At 42.1% G+C, this 22,131-nt stretch overlaps 1 protein-coding gene across 1 annotated transcript in view; it reads left to right on the top strand.

Annotated features, from left to right (window-relative positions):
* The first annotated feature begins 1,883 nt into the window (after positions 1–1,883).
* FAM3D (FAM3 metabolism regulating signaling molecule D) overlaps positions 1,884–22,131 on the top strand; it is a 48,890-nt gene continuing 28,642 nt past the window's right edge. Inside the window, exons 1-4 of the mRNA XM_058167403.1 lie at positions 1,884–2,010; positions 2,101–2,215; positions 11,474–11,546; positions 14,325–14,435. Of these exons, the coding sequence (XP_058023386.1) occupies positions 11,534–11,546; positions 14,325–14,435 (124 nt within the window). The 5' untranslated portion in view covers positions 1,884–2,010; positions 2,101–2,215; positions 11,474–11,533. The remainder of the gene's footprint in view (positions 2,011–2,100; positions 2,216–11,473; positions 11,547–14,324; positions 14,436–22,131) is intronic.

Below are 22,131 nucleotides of genomic sequence, written 5' to 3'. Positions count from 1 at the left end.
GGTTAGCAGTGTATGTTTCTGGAGAAGAAGCTACGTAAGATTAGGTTTACAACTCTTAAAGCCTTTTTTGCGATGTAGTTGCAGTGAGCTTTGGCACTTAGATCATTGGATATGAAAACTCCAAGGTATTTAACAGGATGTGGGTCATCTGTAAGGTAATGTCCATTGAGTTTGTATTGTCCAGGAAAAGGAGAAGACAACTGAAAGAATGGAGAAAAAGATAGAACAGACAAATCAGCAAATAAAACAAGAAGACAATAAAGATAATCATGACTGATGAAACAAATCAAAGAAAAAGTATTTTAAGAGATTTAAAAAATGAAATTAGATAAGCAGGAAGATACTGTCAAAAGGGAGATAAGGGCTTGGGCAGACACCTTGGAGGCCTGGCAGTATAAAAGGGTAGAGATGAGAGAAATATTTAGACTTGAATAGTAAAGATGTAGACAGAGATAGAGATAAAGATCCAAGAGAGGAGTAAGGAAGGCAAGCCAAAAAACAAATAAGAATTGAAGTATTAAAACGGGCAAGAGATGGATAGAAAGGAAATGCCTTTTAATATAATGGTGACCTAACTAAAAGTCAGAACAGAGGTAGAAATAAGAATAAAAACTTTTATATAATAGAATAAAAGCAATAACTAGACGGAAAGATTAGAGATTGAAAAATGGTATTATTATAGAATAGAATAGAATAGAATTTTTTATTGGCCAAGTGTGATTGGACACACAAGGAATTTGTCTTGGTGCATATGCTCTCAGTGTACATAAAAGAAAAGATACGTTCATCAAGGTACAACATTTACAACACAATTGATGATCAATATATCAATATAAATCATAAGGATTGCCAGCAACAAGTTATAGTCATACAGTCATAAGTGGAAAGAGATTGGCGATGGGAACTATGAAACGATTAATAGTAGTGCAGATTCAGTAAATAGTCTGACAGTGTTGAGGGAATTATTTGTTTAGCAGAATGATGGCCTTCGGGAAAAAACTATTCTTGTGTCTAGTTGTTCTGGTGTGCAGTGCTCTATGAATGTTTAAATATGGTGATTGGCATTGGAATGGTGCATTGAAACATTGAACAACTAAATAATGAAGGATTATATCCCAATAAAAACACATGTATCAACCCTAGGACTAGCAACTAGCACTAGGACTAGTAATGGTGGCCTGACTAAAAGTTAGAATAGAGTTAGAAATAAGAAATAGGGGAAGTATCAGTATACACATTTTTATATAATAAAATAAAAGCAATAACCAGATGAAAATATTAGAGGTTGGAAGATGATATTACTATATATGCTCAACTAATATTGTGATTGGCATTAGAATGGCACACGGAAACACTGAACAATTAAATAATGAAGGATTATATCTTAATACAAACGTGTATCAACACCAAGATTACAAAAGCTTGACTAATATAACAAATATTAATGACATTATTGTTAACTGTATCAAAATGAATGATACCCAGATGTCACACTGTTCATGCATTGATGTTGATGTAAATCTAAAAATAAAATAAAAAAATATTTTTTAAAAAATATTCTCCTTTATTTATAGAGAGACCAAGCGAACAAATCATTAGATAATTGCTTCTTTTTAGTCACACCAATATTCTCATTCATTGGACTTTCTCATCAACACCTGAAATATTTCCTTGTTCTGACTAATATATTGTAGTTTGTTTGACATTTCCTAAGAGAGCTGCACAATACCTGGGTTGAGGAAATTGTTTGCCGTGACATATGTTCAGTGAGGCTGGGCTTGCCAGATTTAATTTATAGCGTAGTCATAAAAAGTGCCCCGCCTTTTACTTGTTACATTCTGGTTCTCGAGTATCGTGCCCCATTCAGCAACAATCTCCAGGAAGTGAAAGATGCTTGTGAAACACCCATCCTGGTAGAACAACTGAACTAAAAGTTACTAAGCAGGAAGAAGAACAGAAGAACAGTAGAAAGCTGGATAAATATTTGTAGATGCTGGTGCATTGGTCCTGGTGAGTTTCAGCTTTATTCAGAAGACAGTGGCACACCTATACAGGTGCATCAGTGGATAACTGCTATGCTGAATGGTACTTTATTTGCAGAATAAAAGCTTTCCCATATCTGAATGGTGAACTGAAGGAGGTTTGAGAAATGCTACAGTGCTCTCAGCTTTTCAACCAATCGGTGTTATTCTGCCTACAGCTTGAACTGCCACAGGTGAGTAGATAGATAGATAGATAGATAGATAGATAGATAGATAGATAGATAGATAGATAGATAGATAGATAGATAGATAGATGCTATAAATGTATTAACCTGTCGTTTTCTATCAAGTTGCTGTTAGAATGCAAACTCAGGTGCAGCTGAATAGATTTGACACCTGAATAGCACAAGTAGAAGTGCCTTGATTCGGGATCTTTAATTCTTGCAAATCGCTTATGTCTGCCAGTCAAAAAGTATAAAGATAGTTCTAAAAAAAAAAAAAGAAAACAGAAAAGAAAAGAATCCAAAGCAAAGAGGGCGCACCGTTTTAATAGGGCAGAATACTAATGAAAAGACTATGCAAGTGTCTGTTTGCATTGCTCCAATACCTCTTGTGATAAGAACTAAGCAAATTTGGTTTTAACTGAATTGTGTGCATGACAGCATTCATGAGTGCTATGCACCCATCCGTGCCGCCACAAAAAAAACAGAGCAACACTTATAGAGTTGGAAGAAATATCCATCCGGTTCAGTTCCAAGCTGGGAGAAAGACACTGGAAACATGGAGGCTGATTGGAAAGATGGACAGTAGGAGGTAGTTATACCTTCTCTTGGCCTTTGCACTTGAGCTTCCTGTTCCTGTGCAAGAACATGTACTCTATTGGCTGTTCTCAGACTCCCATGGGGCCATGTACAAATCCTAGGACAGTGTTGGCGAACCTTTTCAGCATCGACTGCCAAAACAGGAGAGTGTGCGCGCCGGGAAGATGATCTTCCGATTTCCGGGGCATGCATGCGCACTGGCCACCTGGTCTTCTGGTTTCTGGCATGCATGCGAAGGTGAAGACTAGCTGGCCAGTGTGCATGCCAAAAGACCATAAATCAGAAGATTAAGTTCCCGGAACGCACATGCGCATCGGGTGGCTGCTCTTCCAGTTTCTGGCGCTCGCGCGAGCGTGGAGACTAACTAACAGACGCGCCGGAACCCAAAAGAGCAACAGGCAACAGCTCAGAGAGATGGTTCTACGTGCCATTACTGGCACACGTGCCGTAGATTCTCCATCATGGTCCTAGGAGTTTGTCTGAGCTAGGTTTGGTTGAAGTTTGAACTGCTAGGGGTGGTGCAACTGAGATGACACAATGAAAGGGCTTTGGGCAATTCCTATTGTGGCTGAGGACTAATCCTACCTTTGTTGGCTCTTGGGTAAGGGTATTTGCTTATGAATAGAGCTAGCTATCTCTTTATCTCTTAAGTGCTGACGTCTGCTGAGGGCTATTAAGAAAGGTGGGGGCTGCTTTCCAAGAGCATGTTTTTCCATTTCTCATCCAGGGAAATCTGCCTTTTTAATATTTCTCAAAACATTTCATTCTTCTAGGAGAGGGATGGGTGCTAACTTTCTACAAAAAAGGAGATCATTTTTAAAAAGTATAAAAATTTCTCTCTTCCTCCCTCCTCCCCTTTCAATTTTCCTAACTTAATCACTGATTTAAGGTTCCTGTGAAGTTGACGCACATCATTCACGGCCTTTGTTTCTTCATAACTGTATTCTTTGGTTGAATTTAGACAGAACAGGATTTGCTCTCTGGGGCTTTCATTCTATATTCAGCCCTTAGGCTGGTATCACCAAATATCCAGGCTATAAATCATTTCCAAACACGTGGCATATTAATCTAACCCTTCACTGTAGCATGCCTTAGAGAGAAATGGAGATCAGAAAGAGAAGAAAAGGGGGTGTCAGGCACAGAACAGGGGAATACGGAGGTATCTTCATCCAAATTTGACTCCAGGTTGTTGTATACTATCTTTCCTTCCTGCTCATCTTGTAACCCGGGTGGATTAATCCTGAGAAAACAAAGTTCCAAATAGAAAAAATTCTGTCACAGACAGGATTGTGTAGGATAGTAATACAAGTTGTCCTTGATTTACGACCACAATTCAGCCCATAATTTCTGGTGCTAAGTGAGACATGTGTTAAGTGAATTTCCCCCCCCCCCCGGGTTACAAGATTAGGACCTTTCTTGCCACAGCTGTTAAGTGAATCTGGTTTCCCCATTGACTCTGCTGGTCAGAAGGTCGCAAAAGGGGATCACATGACCCCGGGACACTGGAACCGTCATTAATATGAACCAGTTGCCAAGCATCCGAATTTTTATCACGTGTCCAAGGGGAGGCTGCAACGGTTGTAAGTGTGAAAAATGGTCGTAAGTCACTTTTTTCAGCATCATAACTTTGAATGTTCACTAAATGTTCACCAAGGGCCTCTGGTGGCTCAGGCTGGTAAGACAGTCTGTTATTAACAGCAGCTGCTTGCAATTACTGCAGGTTCTAGTCCCACCAGGCCCAAGGTTGACTCAGCCTTCCATCCTTTATAAGGTAGGTAAAATGAGGACCCAGATTGTTGGGGGCAATAAAAGTTGACTTTGTATATAATATACAAATGGATGAAGACTATTGCTTGGCATAGTGTAAGCCGCCCTGAGTCTTCTGAGAAGGACGGGATATAAATGCAAAAAAAAAAAAAATGAATTGTTGTAAGTCGACCAATCATAGGCAACTTTGAAAGTCCAAAAAACTTCTTTATTCAGTGTGGCCCTCATCCAGTTCAGGGGTCTCCAACCTTGGCAACTTTAAGACTTGTGGACTTCAACTCCCAGAATACCTCAGCCAGCAAAGCAAAGCTGGCTGAGGAATTCTGGGAGTTGAAGTCCACAAGTCTTAAAGTTGCCAAGGTTGGAGACCCCTGATCCGGTTTATAATTTCGGTCTTATTCTGCTAGAAGCAGCCTAACTTCTCTCCTTTAAAAGCGTTTTCAACTAAAATCATCCAGCAACTTGAATGCAAAGGGATATGACTAAATGACAAGCTAACTTTGTACTGGCAGTGAATTCGGGAAATCTGTTTTGATCTGCAAGCTGAAGTGAACAAAAAATTATGTTGTCAGATTTGCCCAAATGGCATATATTTCAAGGTTTAGGGGCCTCTACCAAGTGGTGGGATCCTGCCAGTATAACAACCAGTTCAGTGATCGTGTGCTTTGTGCATGTACACAGTTTCACAAAAGCTTACTTTCCACATTACTGCTGGGGAGTAACACAGCTGAGGTGCGGCAATCCACTCTGCTGCACAAATCAGCTGAGAAGATATAGGTCAGTAAAGTGCAGGGGCTGGCAGGCAGGCCCACCTGATCATCCGACTGAACTGGTTCATCCCCCAGCTGATCATCGGAGCTACCAGTTTGCCTGAACTGGTAGAATCCCACCCCTGCTTCTACTTGAAATCCAGTTATAGATATTGTAATTTTCACTACAACTTTAGACAATTAGTCATGGTAGAATAACCTTTCCAGTATGGCACCCTGCCAAGGTGTTTCAATTATAAATCCCAGTATTTGCCCTGGTTACAATGGTTGGGAATTTTAGATATACAGATAGTCCTCTATTTACAACAGTTCATTTAGTGACCGTCCAAAGTTATAACGGCATTGAAAAAAGTGACTGATACAGTAACCATTTTTCACTCTTATGACCATTGCAGCATCCCTATGGTCACATGATTTACAGTCAGCTGCTTGACAACTGACTCAAACTCACTTTATGACGGTTGCAGTGTCCCGGGGCCACGTGCACCCTTCTGATAAACAAAGTCAGTGAGGAAACCCGATTCACTTAAACAATCATGTTACTAATTTAACAACTGCAATGATTCATTTTACAATTGTGGCAAGAAAGGTCGTAAAACTCACTTAACAAATTTCTCACTTAGAAACATAAATTTGGGGCTCAATTGTGGTCGTAAGTTGAGAACCACCTGTAGTGGGTCATCACATCTGCCTTAATTATTTCATGCAGTGATATCCTGTTATGTTGGCATTAGAACACCCATATTTCATCATTGCTCAAGAATTAACACTTATTTTGACTAGGATGTATAACAGTTATCATAGTGTGAAAGGGATGACCTTTGAGATCCTGCCATTCCTTGTCATGGTCCAGCAGCATTTTTAAAGCCTGTCCTTTGAAATGGAAACCAATTATAATATTCTGGACATGAATATTCTGGCCCTGAAACCAGCAGTTGTCTGGGGCATCACAGGCTATAGAAGATTTTGTAAAACTTTTTGATTACTATGAAAAGAAGGACTGGGGAGACATGATAGCAATGTTCCAATATTTATTTATTTATTTAATTCGATTTTTATACCGCCCTTCTCCCGAAGGACTCAGGGCGGTGTACAGCCAAAAGTAAAAAACAAACAATACAATATACAATTTAAAATACAAATTAAAAAACTTATTTTATAATTGGCCTAAAAAACTTTAAAATATATAAAACTAAGACCCCATTAAAATTTGTAATAGAAAATATTACAAATATTACAATATCTCAGGGGCTGCCACAAAGAAGAGGGAGTCAAACTATTCTCCAAAGCACCTGAGGGCAGGACAAGAAGCAATGGGTGGAAACTAATCAAGGAGAGAAGAAACTTAGAACTAAGGGGAAATTTCCTGACAGAACAGTTAATAAAGTCGAACAACTTGCCTGCAGAAGTTGTGAATGCTCCTACACTGGAAGTTTTTAAGAAGATGTTGGATAACCATTTGTCTGAAGTGGTGTAGGGTTTCCTGCCTAAGCAGGGGGTTGGACTAGAAGACCTCCAAGGTCCCTTCCAACTCTGTTATTCTATTCTATCCTTGAAATGGCCACATCTGAAGGTCCAGAGGAGAATTGGAACATTCTCTGAATTCTCTGAAACTTTCATGTCCTAGAATGGTCGTTTTCGCTTATCCCCACACTTAGTCCACCAGGTTTTCCTCACATTTAGCAGTAAAATGTCCTTTTTACTTTTACTTTACTTTTAGCAGTAAAATTTATCCAATTTTTAGCTTGGTTTGCATTTCAGGGTTGTGGTGAAGGGCGGTCATGTTTTCCCATTTTGCCATTAGCGATGTCTGTTTGTGAGAATGTCTGCATTTGGGCATTATATTTATATTAATGTAAAATTCAGAGGGCTTAGCCTTGAACAGCACAGTCATTACTATTCATTATTCTTTCTTGTATTTTTAATTATCTAATGATCAAAGTTCCCCTGGGCAGATTGTAAAGTGACTTAAAGCATTAAGAATTTCAAAAAAAAATTCAAAAAGAAAAACTTCAATGTACAAAGGAATGCAGTGCAATTAATAAATGTATTTATTTATTTAGAAATTTTATATTGCCACCTATTTGCACATGGCGACTCAAGAAGGCTTACAAGGCCATAAAAACACCTTATAAAAGAAATAAAAAGAATAAAAAGAAAAATAACAATAAAATAATAAAATAATATTTTTTCTAAATGGTAGAAAACATGGAATCCACTGTCACAATGCAGAGTAATAACTTAAAATATAATTCCCTATAAAGCTATAGAGATGCCTGAGAGAGGAGAAATTGTTTTCCAAATGGTTCCCCAAATTAAAATTAAAACACATGCCACTCATGCCTCTCTGAAGACTGTATTCCAAAAATGGACCATCACTACTCTCTCGCAACCAGTAGCCTTACTTCAGTTGACAGGGGAACTAAGAATTGGGTATCCAGCAATGGTAAACTTTCTTGATAAGCGGTCAGCAAGAGCACTTAGATTTACCGGTATATACCACTTCATAGTGTTTTTGCAGCCCTTTCTAAGTGGTTTACAGAGTCAGCCTATTGCCACGAACAATCTGGGTCCTCATTTTACCAACCTTGGAAGGATGGAAGGCTGAGTCAGTCAGGATCGAACTGCTGGCAGTGAGCAGAGTTGGCCTGAAATACTGCATTCTAACTATTGCATCACCACGGCTCTTACACTGTGGAAAAAAGGATGCAAAAATTGGACCCATCTCTTGGGCCTACAGCCATGGGCTTACATTGCCCTGTTTTGACCATAGATTTATTTCTACTAGAGCAGATCAATCTAGTTTAACTTTCAGTTCTGACTTCCAGGGAAGAAATGGGAGACCGAAGCGCCAGAATCTGACAACTGGAGTGGAATGAAGAGCCAGCAACTAGACTGGCTCTTTGTCATTCCTCTTGTGAAAAGGAGAGGGCTTGAGATCACCCATAAGCGCTCCAGACACTTGTTCCTCATGAGGAGACCACAGAACAGTGGTCTCTGGTGGGTTTATTGCTCGAGGAGATAAGGGGATAGGCATCTTGCTCAAACTGATGCCTTTAAAAGGATGCTAAATTTGCATACTTCTTTTTCTAATCTCTTAAAAATATTACTTGATAGCTACCTTTCAGCTATCTTTGACTGACAAGTTTGATAGCATCAGCTGAGTTTCTTTCAATCCTTAGTGAAAGAAGTTTTAAATACAAGTTTCAGGACTTTAAAACATGGACAGGGAGAAATAAACAGCAAAAGAATGATTACTGCTTTGATTTTAGGAAGTTGCAAAAGGACAAAGGATCTAAACAAATTTGAAATAAGATTTTGGAATTAATTATAAGACATCTTCCTGTGGGAAAAATGGTTTTGTTTCAAATACTCTTTAAAAAACAAGTTAGGATGAGTCTTTGAGACTTGGGCACTAGTGAAAACTAGAAGAAATGAAATTCTTCTTACAATTAAAGAAGAATGCTTAAATTCAACTTACAAACACAGAATAAAGCAAAATATTTTAATATTGGACACACTGATGGATATTTTGAACAACGGACTCAGACTTTAATTTAAAAAGTGTCTGCCTATATACTGTAGATAGATTCTGTTTAAAAGATGTTATGGAAGAGGAATCTCTCTTATTTGTTTCATTTATTGAGACTGATTTGAAAGTGGATTTAAAAATGAAAGTGGATTTTAAAATACATGAAACATCCAATAAATAAATTGCACTGTGCATACAAAAGTACATTGTCTTAATAACTAAAAGGGGTATACAAATCATAAGAAAGTGACCTGGATGATGTAAGTCATTTTCTGTGCTACAGTACGTTTTTATTAATTATTTTAATCATAATGTGTATTTCTGAGCAGGTATTTTCCTAATAAATGTTCTCCGGATGGGAGGGTTAATAAATGGCATTGCAAAATTCACAGAGCTGTGAGCTGCATATGAATTTTTAAATGCAAAATTAAATGCATTTATTGAAAAATTGCCTGTACCAAGCAGCTGTCTCCCAATCTTCATTGCAACAGTCCCTATCTTAAAGCATATTATTATACTGTAATATAATAATTTAATATACTGTATTAAACACCGTAGTCTTGATTTGTTCCTTATAGTTTGTTCCTTTATTTGTTCCTTATATTTCAGCATCCTTGTTTAGACAAGGAATAGATTTCCACTTGTGGATTACACAGCTGTGTTTATCTTTGTATGCAGTTCTTTGATTACGCACTTAACTCAATTATTTTGTTTCTTTAAACTTTTGATCTAAAGGCGTCAAAGTGAACCGGATCTCCAGTAAACAACTCTTGTGTTGTGAAACAGTTACAATCAATTCTCTGGGGAATAGAAAGAAAAATACCAATTTGCCTGAACCGGTAGTAAAAAAATGCTTTTAAAAAGTAAAAAAAAAGGTTCCAACGATCCTGCGACACAGTTGTGATCCTCAGAACCTTTTTGTTTTACTTTTTTTAAAGCAGTTTTTTACCGACGGTTCGGGGAAATAGGTAGTAAAAAATGCTTTAAAAAATAAAAAAAAATGGCCACACCCACCCAGCCACATGACCCACCACCAAGCCACGCCCACCAAACCATGCCGTACAAGAAACGGTAGCAAAAAAATTTGCATTTCACCACTGCCATAATCCACGGTGATCTGTGGTCAGAAAGGATATTTAAAGGGGGTCCATAGTAAAGGAAAAGTTGGGGAAAAGAAAAAGAGAATTGGAAAAGAAAAAAGCTTCAATATCGCCTTTCTACATTTTGTTTATTCATTCATTTTAATGGCAATTAAAGCAGAGGTGTTTTGCTAGGAGATAAAAAAAATCAGGAAACTGCCAGGAAAATACAGTTATGTGCATGGCAGGGACTTACAGAGTGAGGCAAGATGTTTTAACAAGGCTAAAAAGGATTTATTGTTAAACAGTAACACTTAACACGATCGCTAGTTTTGGCGGCTAGCAACAGTGGTGGGTTTCAAATTTTTTTACTACCGGTTCTGTGGGTATGGCTTGGTGGGCGTGGCACGGTTTGGTGGGCGTGGCAGAGGAAAATACTGTAAAATCTCCATTCCCTCCCCAATCCAGGGGAAAGATACTATAAAATCTCCATTCCCTCCCCAATCCAGGGGAAGGTTGCAAAATCCCCATTTCCTCCCGATCAGCTGGGATTTGGGAGGCAGAGAATAGATGGGGGGTGGGGCCAGTCAGAATTTTTACTACCGGTTCTCCGAACTACTCAAAATTTCCACTACCGGTTCTCCAGAACTGGTCAGAACCTGCTGAAACCCAACTCTGGCTAGCGAGGCTGCTTGGCTAACAGGAGCAGCAGCTGTCAGCACATTTGACAGCTCCTTATATATTTGTGCTGGCTTCGGCTGAGCCAATCAGGGCTCAGCAGCTTCTGCATCAGGGTCAGACCGGAGTGTAGCCTGGACGCAGCAAGTACAATAAAACTTACGAAGAACTAGAAACAATAAACAATGCCTGGCTGCTCTTAAGCAGCATAGTGAGGTTTTTTTCTTTTAATCTGTATAAAATCAGCATAAAATATTTTGTTGTCTACGATGGTTCAATGAAAACCAGGACATCCCCAGTGTGTCTGTCAGGCTACACATTTACAATCAAAGCCCTTCTTATAGGCATTGCATAGGCAATATACTTTAAATATACTTTAGGCAATATACATTAAATATACATAGGCAATATACTTTAAAGTGCTTTGTTTACATGGTTGTGGCTGCCATCTTGAATTTTTTTTAACTATCGCCTCCGCAAATTCCATTCATCACAAGTTTTGTAATATTCAAATCAATGTGTGTATTAGAGTGGTTAGCATGGAATCCTTAATCAGGCATGAAATTCACCAACGGTCCTTAAACCAATCTTCATTATAGCTTCGTAGAAAGTAATACATACTGTAGATTGAAGAAGGTTGAGGAATCAGTGTATTAAATTAAAATAATTTCTGTTGTTTATCAATCATTAGTAAATGTCCATGTCATTCATGCTGAGGAATTATGAACATGTTTAAATCGTTCACACATCAAAACAACTCTCTCCACATCTTACTACATATTGCTTAATTCTACAGCGATTAATATTCTTCCAAGTAAGTTCTTTGGTCTTTTTGCTTCAACAGGTTAGCTGGTGTCCTTTCTGATAAGCTTCTGTATATCTTTCATTATACTGGAATAAAAATATGCGAGCAACAGGTAAGCAACAGGCGAGATGGGCAGGATCGAAATACGATGAATGAATGAATGAATGAATGAATGAATGAATGAATGAATGAATGAATGAATGAATGAATTGACATGACATGAAGGAAAGAAAAAAAATTCAAAAGTTTTGTTTTTGAGTCTCACAGCTAATCATTACCATTCACCTTCCACTTTCTGGGGTATTTTAGCAGATATTTTAGGAGTTAGCCTATAATGTCCCAAATGTCAGCTCCTTAGATAAAGCAGATATTCCTGATTCTATCAGAAAAATGTTTTGCCAGCATGACAACTAACAGATGTGTAAAGAAAATCTAACATCATTAACAAAACACAAAGCAGGAATAGGGAGGGGGGGAATTAACTTGCACATAGGCATGCCTACAGTTACAATACAGGTTTTTTTCCCTTTTGAAAATAAATATCATGAAAGGGATTTCCATCAGCCTAACATTGGACTGGTCATACAAAGCTGTTTGTTTCATGCATCCCTGTGGAGTCACACTCCCATCCCTGACTCCTATATTCTGTACTCAAGGAAACCCCAGACTAACATCTGGGCCATCTAAAGATATTGTAATGTCTATTTCTCACTGGTTGCACAAGAATAGATGCTCCTATGGACAAAAGATTGTTTTGTGGCTTAAAGGAGGACAGTTCATGTCTCCACAATGGGTAGATATAAATCCTTCTTTAAACAAGCCACCAGAGGAACTATCTGTCCAGCAGCACACTGCTTTTTGAATGCTCCTTTTAGTGGCTGCCCATTCATTTGAGGCACTGACTACACATGGACAGTTTTGAGTCCCCACCCAGAGTGTGGGAACTAACTAGTCTAGCAATTTTGTAAAGATCTAGGATATTGTCCAACTTCAAAGTTCTTTCTCTTTCAGGGTCAGATAAAAGATCTTGGGAAGGAAAAAGCAGGCAGAGGATTTGAGTTACGGTTGTAGGGTTGGCTTAATTTTCCTCCCGTTTTTCTCTACCAACATATTAATTAGATGGAGTTGTGTCAGTCTTGTGTGGGGGTCTAGACAGAAAATATGACCAGAGTCTACTTTATTATAAGGCTACATTAACAGAATCCCACAAATCTGAAAGTAGTTTTCTCCTCCCCTGTTGCCTTAACAGCCCAAGAAGTTAGAAACAGTCTGTGCCACTTGCCACAACCACATTCCTACTGCAGGCTAAGCTGTCTCTTATCTGACTGGCTGTAACATTTCCCCATCTCCAATGGTCATTTCCCCATAACATTACAAGTGGAGAGTGAATTATTGACCCAAAGGAACTGTACTTTGTCCTCTCTATTCTCTGTATCTAAGCTGGTATCCTGCCTGCCTGCCTGGATGGGCAGATTCGTATTTTAAATCCCCTGGCTGGCAAATGAATAGAAAATGGCATTTCATGCCCTTCTTTCCAACAGACATCTGATTATTTGTTTGACTTCTAAGCTGCAACATCCATGGCATTCCTTCTGGCATGCAAGAGTAATTAAAACAGAAATATAAAATATGCAACTCCCAAAGTTGGTATCACCTAGCATGGGAATTTGCAAGAATGCTCACAGCTGGAATAATCAAATACATGGATTGTCTCCTTAAGTAAATGACCTGGAGAATTCAAATCTAGGTTGATACAAAATTTGTTCTGTGGAAAGATTGCAAGGTTCAGGCTCTATAACAAAACTTTGCTACAGCCTAAAATCATTTTATCTGTCTTTGCTTCTCTCTTTATGGGTTTGCTTCAGCTTGTTCAAGCTGAACAAGCTGAGAATGAACTTAAGGGCTTGATTCTTGGGGACCTTAATATCGTCCCTAGATTAAAGTTTTATGAGGTATATTTCCACTTTCAGAAAACGGTGGCCGCTTCTCCTCCTCCTTCTCACTATCTCTGTCTTTATACAAGTTGGTTATGATAAGTCCTTCCAAAAACAGGTAGTTCATCATTGTTAATTTTCCAGGGTTTTTTGAGGAAAGTTTTTCCTCACAAAATATAATTTTGTTATTTGAAAATATAAAGGACTGAATTCAGCACCTCGGTTTGCCCTCACTTAGCTTTGTCTCACAAATTTTCTCCATTCTGACCTCCATTATTTACAGGATCATTCATTTTCCATCTTATGCTTATTTATTGGCTGATTCATGAATAGCTGCATAACGACTTGGTGGCTGGTTTTACACATCATGTGTCAAGCCATAAGCCATGATTTACAATTCACAAAATCCATACAATGCAACTTGGTAGAATGTATGAATCTTGGCACATAAAAGGAGACACACCCTTCTATAGCAATAGCAATAGACTTATATAACACTTTACAGTGCTTTACAGCCCTTTCTAAGCGCTTTACAGTGTCAGTATATTGCCCCCAACAATCTGGGTCCTCGTTTTACCCACCTCGGAATGATGGAAAGCTGAGTCAACCTTGAGTCTGGTAAGATTGCAGGCAGCCGGGAGTCAGCAGAAGTAGCCTGCAGTACTGCATTTTAACCACTGCACCACCAGGGCTCACCAGGGCTACCTGAGTTCTTGGATTCTTGCTGCCAGTGAAAATAGACAATACTTAGGAGGGTTTCTGATATTTCTTAGCTGAAAAAGACTGATTCATCCATTGCATGCCAGTTCTAAAAAGTCACGCTTTATTTGACTAACTGGAGAGGTGATAATGTTGACATTTAGGCTGAAAAGCAAGGATAAGTTTTTATGAGTTTAGCAACACACCCAGCTTTCTCAATTTCTCTTGTACCTGACTTTGTCTTCCTTCTGGCCTAGGTGTACTGAGGATTGTGGTGGTGCTGTTTACCTTAGCTGCAACCTGGCTTTTTGCCAGCACCTATTTGAAGAACACAAGCATGCATTCAATCAATGTGAAGACGTGGCTGAGTAAGTTATAATGAATTATACTTCTTTCATCTCTGCTCCATTCAGCCATGCTGGCTAGGGAATTCTGGAAGTTGTAGTCCACAGATCTTAACGTTGCCAAGGTTGGAGACTTTTGTTCTGAAGAACTTGTGGCTTCTAAAAAGGACACCTGCTTCCCTCTCTCTGCTATGAAACAAGATCTTAATTTACAGAGGTAATCCTTTTTGTTAGGTCTTTGGTGTTCTCTGAGCTTGGTTGTTTTCTTGCATTTCTTTATTACCCATCTAGATAACATTATAAGTGCTGGAAGGGAGAGAGGTTTGCTCTGTTACCGTGATGGTGAATGTAATGTATCTTTAAGAGTTGTGGAGGGAAAACTGAGCGGGAAAAAGCACGTTGCTGATTGGTTGAAGCCCCCGGCTAAACTGTATATAAAGATAGGTTTTTCCCAGCACTGGCCGCTGGGTTCACCATATAGTAAAGAGCTGTTGTCACTATCCTGGTCTCCTGCCTCGTTATTGCCCGAATCCAACACTGGCGACGAAGGTGGGATCTCGAGGCTAAGAGCGCCAGGAAAAGAGCTGAACTCACCAGGAAGACGCGAACCCAGCAAACAAGGGGCGGAAAGCAGCGATGTCCGGCTACACACCGCCAGCGCCATTCGACCCAGCTAAGGAAAAATGGGGGTCATACATGGCTCGTTTCGAGTGTTTCCTCGAGGCGAACGAACTTCAAGGAGTTTCAGACAACAGGAAACGAGCGTATTTCCTGAGCCACTGCGGTCCAGAAGTTTTTGACACCACAGAATCCCTGGCGGAGCCAACGCCGGTACAGTCGGTACCGTGGCAAACTCTGCAGACTCTATTGAAAACCCATTATGCACCAACGCCGTCCAAGTACGTGCAACGGTTCGAATTCGGGGAGCGCAGACAGCAAGAGGGCGAGTCCATCAGCGCATACATGGCCGCCCTGAGGAAAGCCTCAAAACATTGCGAGTACCGAGACTTGGATGAGGCATTGCTGGAGCAACTCATCCGCGGGGTCAGGGACATCCGTTTGCGGAGGCGGCTGCTGTCTAAAAGCAACCTAACGCTGGCAAACGCCTTGGACGAAGCCAGGGCTCACGAGATGTCTACCCAAGCGGCGGAAACCCTACAAAAGCAGGTCGCACCAACGGCTGGTGCGAAATCAACCCCGGTCCACAATGAAGAGGTCCAGGCCGAATCGGACGGTGAGGAGGAGGAAGGAGTCTTCCACACCGGAAGGCCGGAGAAAGAAAACCGGGGTGACTGCGCGAGTTGCGGAGGGCAACACCAACGACAACAATGCAGGTTTAAGGATGCCACTTGTCGGCGGTGCGAAAGGAAGGGGCACCTAGCACAGGTCTGTCGAGCACCCCAACCTTCCCGCCAAAAATTCAAACTGACCAACCAGAGCGCGGGAACGGCGAAGCAGCCCGCGATTGGTCAATTCAAAAAAGGCGCGAAGTTGAATCAGACTGTCGTGAGAGTGGGTCACGCAGCAACAAGCCTAGAAAAAAAAATCTTTACGAAGCCAAAGATTGAGGGGGTGCCGTGCCGATTGGAGGTGGACACAGGCTCAGCGATCACGATCATGTCCTGGGACACTCTCGTGAAAGCCTTACCCGCCATCGCAAAGCGCAAGCTGAAAACACAGAAATTAAAGGTACAAGACTACCAAGGGAATCGCATCCCTGTTCGAGGGGTAACGTCCGTCCACGTCGAGTATGGACAATACAAGAAAACTCTGCCCATCACCATAGTCGATGGGACCCTGCCAAGCTTGTTGGGACTGGACTGGTTCCGAGCATTGGGCATGGGAGTGACTGGAATCTTCAGAAACGAAGTCAACCTCAAAGACGCACTCGTGAAAGAATTTGGGGACGTTTTCAGAGACTGCCTGGGCAAGTACACGGGGACCCCTATCTCTTTTAACTTAGACCCCCAAGTTGCCCCTATCCGTCTAAAGGCTAGGAGGGTCCCGTTCGCCCTAAAGCCCAGGATCGACCGGGAACTGGACAAGCTAGTAAACCAGGGAATTCTAGTGCCAATTGACCATGCTAAGTGGGAGACCCCTATAGTCACCCCAGTCAAACCGGACGGGTCGGTCCGGATTTGCGCTGACTATAAGGCAACGCTTAACAAAGCATTGCAAAGAGTGCTTACCCGTCCGGTGGTACAGCACTTACTGCACTCAATGGGGCAAGGGCAAGTTTTTGCCAAGCTAGACTTGGCCCAAGCCTATCAACAGCTGCCCGTAGATAGCAGCACAGCCGAAGCGCAGACAATTGTGACTCACAGAGGGGCTTTTAAGTGCACCCGGTTACAGTTTGGGGTTAGTGTGGCTCCAGGGTTATTCCAGAACCTAATGGAGCGGCTATTGCAGGGCCTACCAGGGGTGGTACCATACTTTGATGATGTACTGGTATCCGCTGAGAATCTAGAGGAATTAGGAGTAAGGCTGCGAAAAGTTTTGGGCATTTTCCGGTCTGCCGGTCTCACAGTTAAACTGAACAAATGCCAGATCGGGGTTGAGTCTGTGGAATTCCTGGGCTACTGGATAGACAGGGAAGGGATTCACCCCACTGAGAGCAAGGTACGGGCCATCAGGAAGGCCCCGGTTCCAAAGAACAAAACGGAGTTACAGGCATTCTTAGGTCTGGTCAACTTCTATGCGGTATTCTTAAGGAATAAGGCAACAGTAGCCGAGCCGCTGCATAAATTACTAGCAAAGACGGCTGCATGGTCTTGGGGAAAGGCGGAAGCTAGGGCATTCGAAGGGGTAAAGAATCTCCTATCGAGTGATAGCCTCCTTATCCAATACAATGGCATGCTGCCATTAGTGTTAAGCTGCGATGCATCTCCCTATGGGGTGGGGGCTGTACTCAGCCACAGGTTACCAAATGGCACAGAAGCCCCTATTGCATATTACTCCCGAACCATGTCATCAACTGAAAGGAATTATAGCCAGCTTGATAAGGAAGCCTTGGCTATAGTCTCCGGAGTAAAGAAATTCCATGAATATGTATTTGGTCGTGATTTTGAAATCATCACGGACCATAGACCTTTGCTAGGTCTGTTGGCAGGCGACCGCCCAACGCCCGTGGCACTTTCGCCCAGACTGACCCGATGGACTATCTTCCTGGCAGCGTATTCTTACAAATTACTACACCGGCCAGGGAAGGAATTAGGGCATGCAGACGCCCTGAGCAGATGCCCGTTACCAGAGACTATCGAAGACCCCACCCCGGGGATACCAGTTCTGCTAATTGACTCTTTGGACTCTGGCCCAGTCACATCCAAAGAGGTGGCTCGGGCGTCGTACAGGGACATTACGATAAGAACTGTAATTGGTTGGGTACAAAGAGGTTGGCCTACTGCGCCGGGCGAGCGTTTTAAAGAGTTTGTAAAAAAACGTGGGGAACTCTCAGCTCAAGGGGGGTGCCTGCTATGGGGGGATCGAGTGGTGATCCCGGAGAAATTGAGGGAAAAGGTATTGGATCTCCTTCACGAAGGCCACCCAGGGATCGTGAGAATGAAGGGTCTAGCGAGAAGCTATGTGTGGTGGCCCTTAATGGACTCGGAAATTGCTGAAAGGGTAGGGAAATGCCAGGCCTGCCAGGAGTCCAGACCACTACCCCCAACGGCCCCTATTCGGGAATGGGAGAGACCCCAGGGCCCCTGGTCTAGGATCCATATCGATTTTGCCGGCCCCTTCCACGGCCAAACCTTTCTGGTAGTAGTCGATGCCTACTCCAAATGGCTGGAAATCATTCTCATGAGATCCATGACAGCCGATGCCGTGATTTCAGTCCTACGGCACCTATTTGTAACCCACGGGTTGCCCGACACGTTAGTCTCCGACAACGGCCCGCAATTCACGGCAACCAAGTTTGAGGGGTACTTGGCAGAAGAGGGCATCCGGCATGTCCTCTTGGCGCCTTTCCACCCTGCGATGAATGGCCTTGCAGAACGTTCCGTTCGGAGCGCAAAAGAAGCATTGTCCAGAATCAGGCCAGGCGACTGGCAAACAAAAATCGATACCTTCCTGGCCGTCCAACACAGAACCCCCTGTGTCACAACTGGCAGAAGCCCGGCAGAGTTATTAATGGGTCGGAAGCTCAGGTGCCCACTAGACCGTTTAAATCCAAACTACACACCAGACGGTTACAAAGGGGCACACGGTAAAACAAGAGGAATGGCAGTAGGCGACCTAGTGTGGGCACACAACTACAGCGAGGGCCCGACCTGGTTAGCAGGAAAAATCCTAGAGATAACAGGACCAAAATCATATCTAGTAGAGATAGAGGATGGCCGGGTATGGAAGTGCCACATAGACCAAATAAGGAAACGCATAACCGGTAAAACAGAATCCGATGAAACAGGCCCTGACTATCCAATGTTTGAATACACCACTAACTCAAACCCGGGGCAAACGCGAGACTTATCTGGGTTCCAGGAGGTCCAGCGACGCCAACTGGTTCCTCCTGAAAACAGCAGGGACGACTCTGCAAATAATCCAGGGCCGGAGGGCCTAGAGGAGGAGCTGAGAGGAACAAACAGTCCCTCCGGTCAGCTCGACTCACTCCCAGAGAATGAATTGCGCAGGTCCGAAAGAGTCAGGAGACGCCCAGTCTACTTGCGTGATTACGTTGAAAAATAAGATGTTAATTTTATGTAGATATTGGTAAAGTGTTTTCTGGGAGGGAAGGAGTGTAATGTATCTTTAAGAGTTGTGGAGGGAAAACTGAGCGGGAAAAAGCACGTTGCTGATTGGTTGAAGCCCCCGGCTAAACTGTATATAAAGAGAGGTTTTTCCCAGCACTGGCCGCTGGGTTCACCATATAGTAAAGAGCTGTTGTCACTATCCTGGTCTCCTGCCTCGTTATTGCCCGAATCCAACAGTGAATCTATGGCATGCATGCCACAGCTGGCACACAGAGCCCGGTCTGTTGGTACGCAAGCTGTCACCCAGCTTAGTTCCACTTTGCATGCATGCACACACCTCCCGCTGGACATCTGATTTTCAGAATGCTCAGGGGGCGGGGCTCATGTGGGAGATGTGCACGCATGTGCTGGGGTCGCATGCACATGTGCTGGGGTGGGTGGGGACATGCGCTTGCATGGGGGGCAGGTGGAACACAGAGGGGTGCGGTGCGCACATTCCAGAAGTGCAGAAACGGGTTCATTTCCAGCTTCTGGAGGACCTCCAGAGCTTGGGTGAGACTGTTTTCATCCTCTCAGAGCCTTGAAGAAAGCCTCCGGAGCTTGCGGAGGGCAAAAAACAGGCCTACCAAAAGTCTGGAAAAAGGCCCGTTTCTGGCCTCTGGAGCCTGTGGGAGGCCGTTTTCACCCTCCCAGAGGCTCAAGGAAAGCCTCCAGAGCCTGGGGAGGGCAAAAAACAGGCCTACCGAAAATACTGGAAGTCCAGAAATGGGCCCATTTCCAGCCTCCAGAAGGCCTTTGGAGCAGCTGTTTTCACCCTCCTGGAGACTTGGGGAAAGCTTCCGGAGCCTAGGAAGGGTGAAAACACCCCCTGCCGTGATGCAAGTTATTTGAATCCCCCTTGTGTGCATGCACAGGGAGCGGGAGCATGTGCACATGTGCAGGGGTGGGGGGGGTCATGCATACATATGAGGGGGACCGCATTGTATTATGGGTGCCAGCACGCACACACACTGTTGCACACACGCTTTTGGCACACGAAGAGAAAAAGGTTAGCTCTATTATCTAAGTGGGTAGTGAAACAACTGCAATAAAACAACCAAGCTCAGAGAGCACCAAAAACCTCACACTTCAATCCTAAGCTATAAATATTTTCTTCTAATGATGATCCTTTCTCTGTGATAATCGGGGAAAGTCTCTGTTCCATAGCTAAATATCATTTCCCAAAATGTTTCCCTGACAGGCCCAACTTCTTTTTTCTCCACCAATTCTTTTTTAACAAACGGGGGGGGGGGGAAATGGGACTTTGTACGGCATCTGATTTCCCGCAGAAAATTAATACCTTTGATTCTATCAACAGGAACATTTTCTGGATAATCTCTAGGAGACTATTATGACATATATCTACTTTATTTGATGCCTAAACAAAGCATTAATTACTCTGAGGGACAGGTGTAACAACTAAGGTTGCTCTCTGGGTTGATTAATATACAGCTGCCCCTTCCCTGTTTAATCGGTTCATTAACATCAGGACTGAATCAGTGAACAACTCTTGACAATCATGCCCTCAGATTAGCAGACTGCAATATCATAAAATTAATGTACTCCAGATGACGCACTCCTTACTTCTTCTTCTCGCTAGAACTCCAAAAGGCCATGAAAAGGCACAGGTGGGAAAGAAGAATTTTCCACCAGCCTCAGGAGCGTCCTGATAGTCCCTTTATCTGATTTAACTTCTTTAGAGGAAGTGAGCTGTAGCTCACAAAAATGTGTGGCTTTTGATAAAATGTGTTGGTCAGAAAAGGTCTCCTGATTTTTGGTCACTATAAGGTAAAGCAGGTCTTCTCCTACAATTTCCCCAGGCTCATGTTCCTATAGGGCAAGAACAGGAAAAGATCAAGTCTTTCTTTCATATTTAAGATGTGACTGGGGTTGAACATTCCTCTAAGAAAAATTAGGAAGGGTTATCTTTTCTCTCTACTCTAATAGAAAAAACACTACCTTCTGCAGAAGAAAACTATAGTAATAGCTTCCACAAGAACAGAGGAAGATTGGGTAGAGGGGTGGTTGGAAATAAGGGTCAACATGAGAACAGTCTCATTTACTGGAACATTTATCCCTGAAATTTAGAATTTTAGAATAACAGAATTGGAAGGGACCTTGGAGGTCTTCTAGTCCAAACCCCTGTTTAAGCAGGAAACCCTACACCACTTCAGACAAATAGTTTTCCAACATCTTCTTAAAAACTTCCAGTGTTGGAGCAATTACAACTTCTGGAGGCAACTTGTTCCATTGATCAATTGTTCTGTCAGGAAATTTCTCCTTAGTTCTAAATTGCTTCTCTCCTTGATTAGTTTCCACCCATTGCTTCTTGCCTTGCCCTCAGGTGCTTTGGAAAATAGCTTGTCTCCCTCTTTATTTGTCTTGATTATTTGTCTTGATTTGGGTATGTGTGTGAACCTTAGGACCAGATGCTGTTTCTGGCTTCTGCTAGAGTGTAGTACAGAGATAATGTTTCAGATTCATAATATTCTTGTTCCTTCCTGTTTTCCTGCTTTATATTGTTTTGTACTGATTAAACTGCTTTGATATTTACTTTTAATGGGAACCAGTAGAGAAAATGTTTAACAAATAAATCATCTGAATTTCCATCTGAATTTGGCAAATATTTGCTAATGTTACCCCCCAAGAGTCTGTGGATTGTGGACAGGTAGAAATGTGAGTTAATAAATGCTCTGTATGCTCATATCATCTCAGGGCTAAAAGTTATGATATAAGCTCTTTTTACATGCAATTCTCCACTTCCTAATCTCCATCCACTTACACCCTTGGAAGTCAACGAGAAACATCTAATGGAGATTCCACTTGTGAATGTTGTATTCCTCTGAATACAACGAAATACCTTATGCCACCAGACTTGAAATCCTGGGATTAGAAAATTTAGAACTACGCCGCCTTCGACATGATCTGAGTTTAACTCATAAAATCATCTATTACAATGTCCTTCCTGTCGAAGACTACTTCAGCTTCAA

Source organism: Ahaetulla prasina, chromosome 2 (genome assembly GCF_028640845.1).
Source record: "Ahaetulla prasina isolate Xishuangbanna chromosome 2, ASM2864084v1, whole genome shotgun sequence".
NCBI lineage: Eukaryota > Metazoa > Chordata > Lepidosauria > Squamata > Colubridae > Ahaetulla > Ahaetulla prasina.
This window is presented reverse-complemented; position numbering and strand designations above follow the sequence as displayed.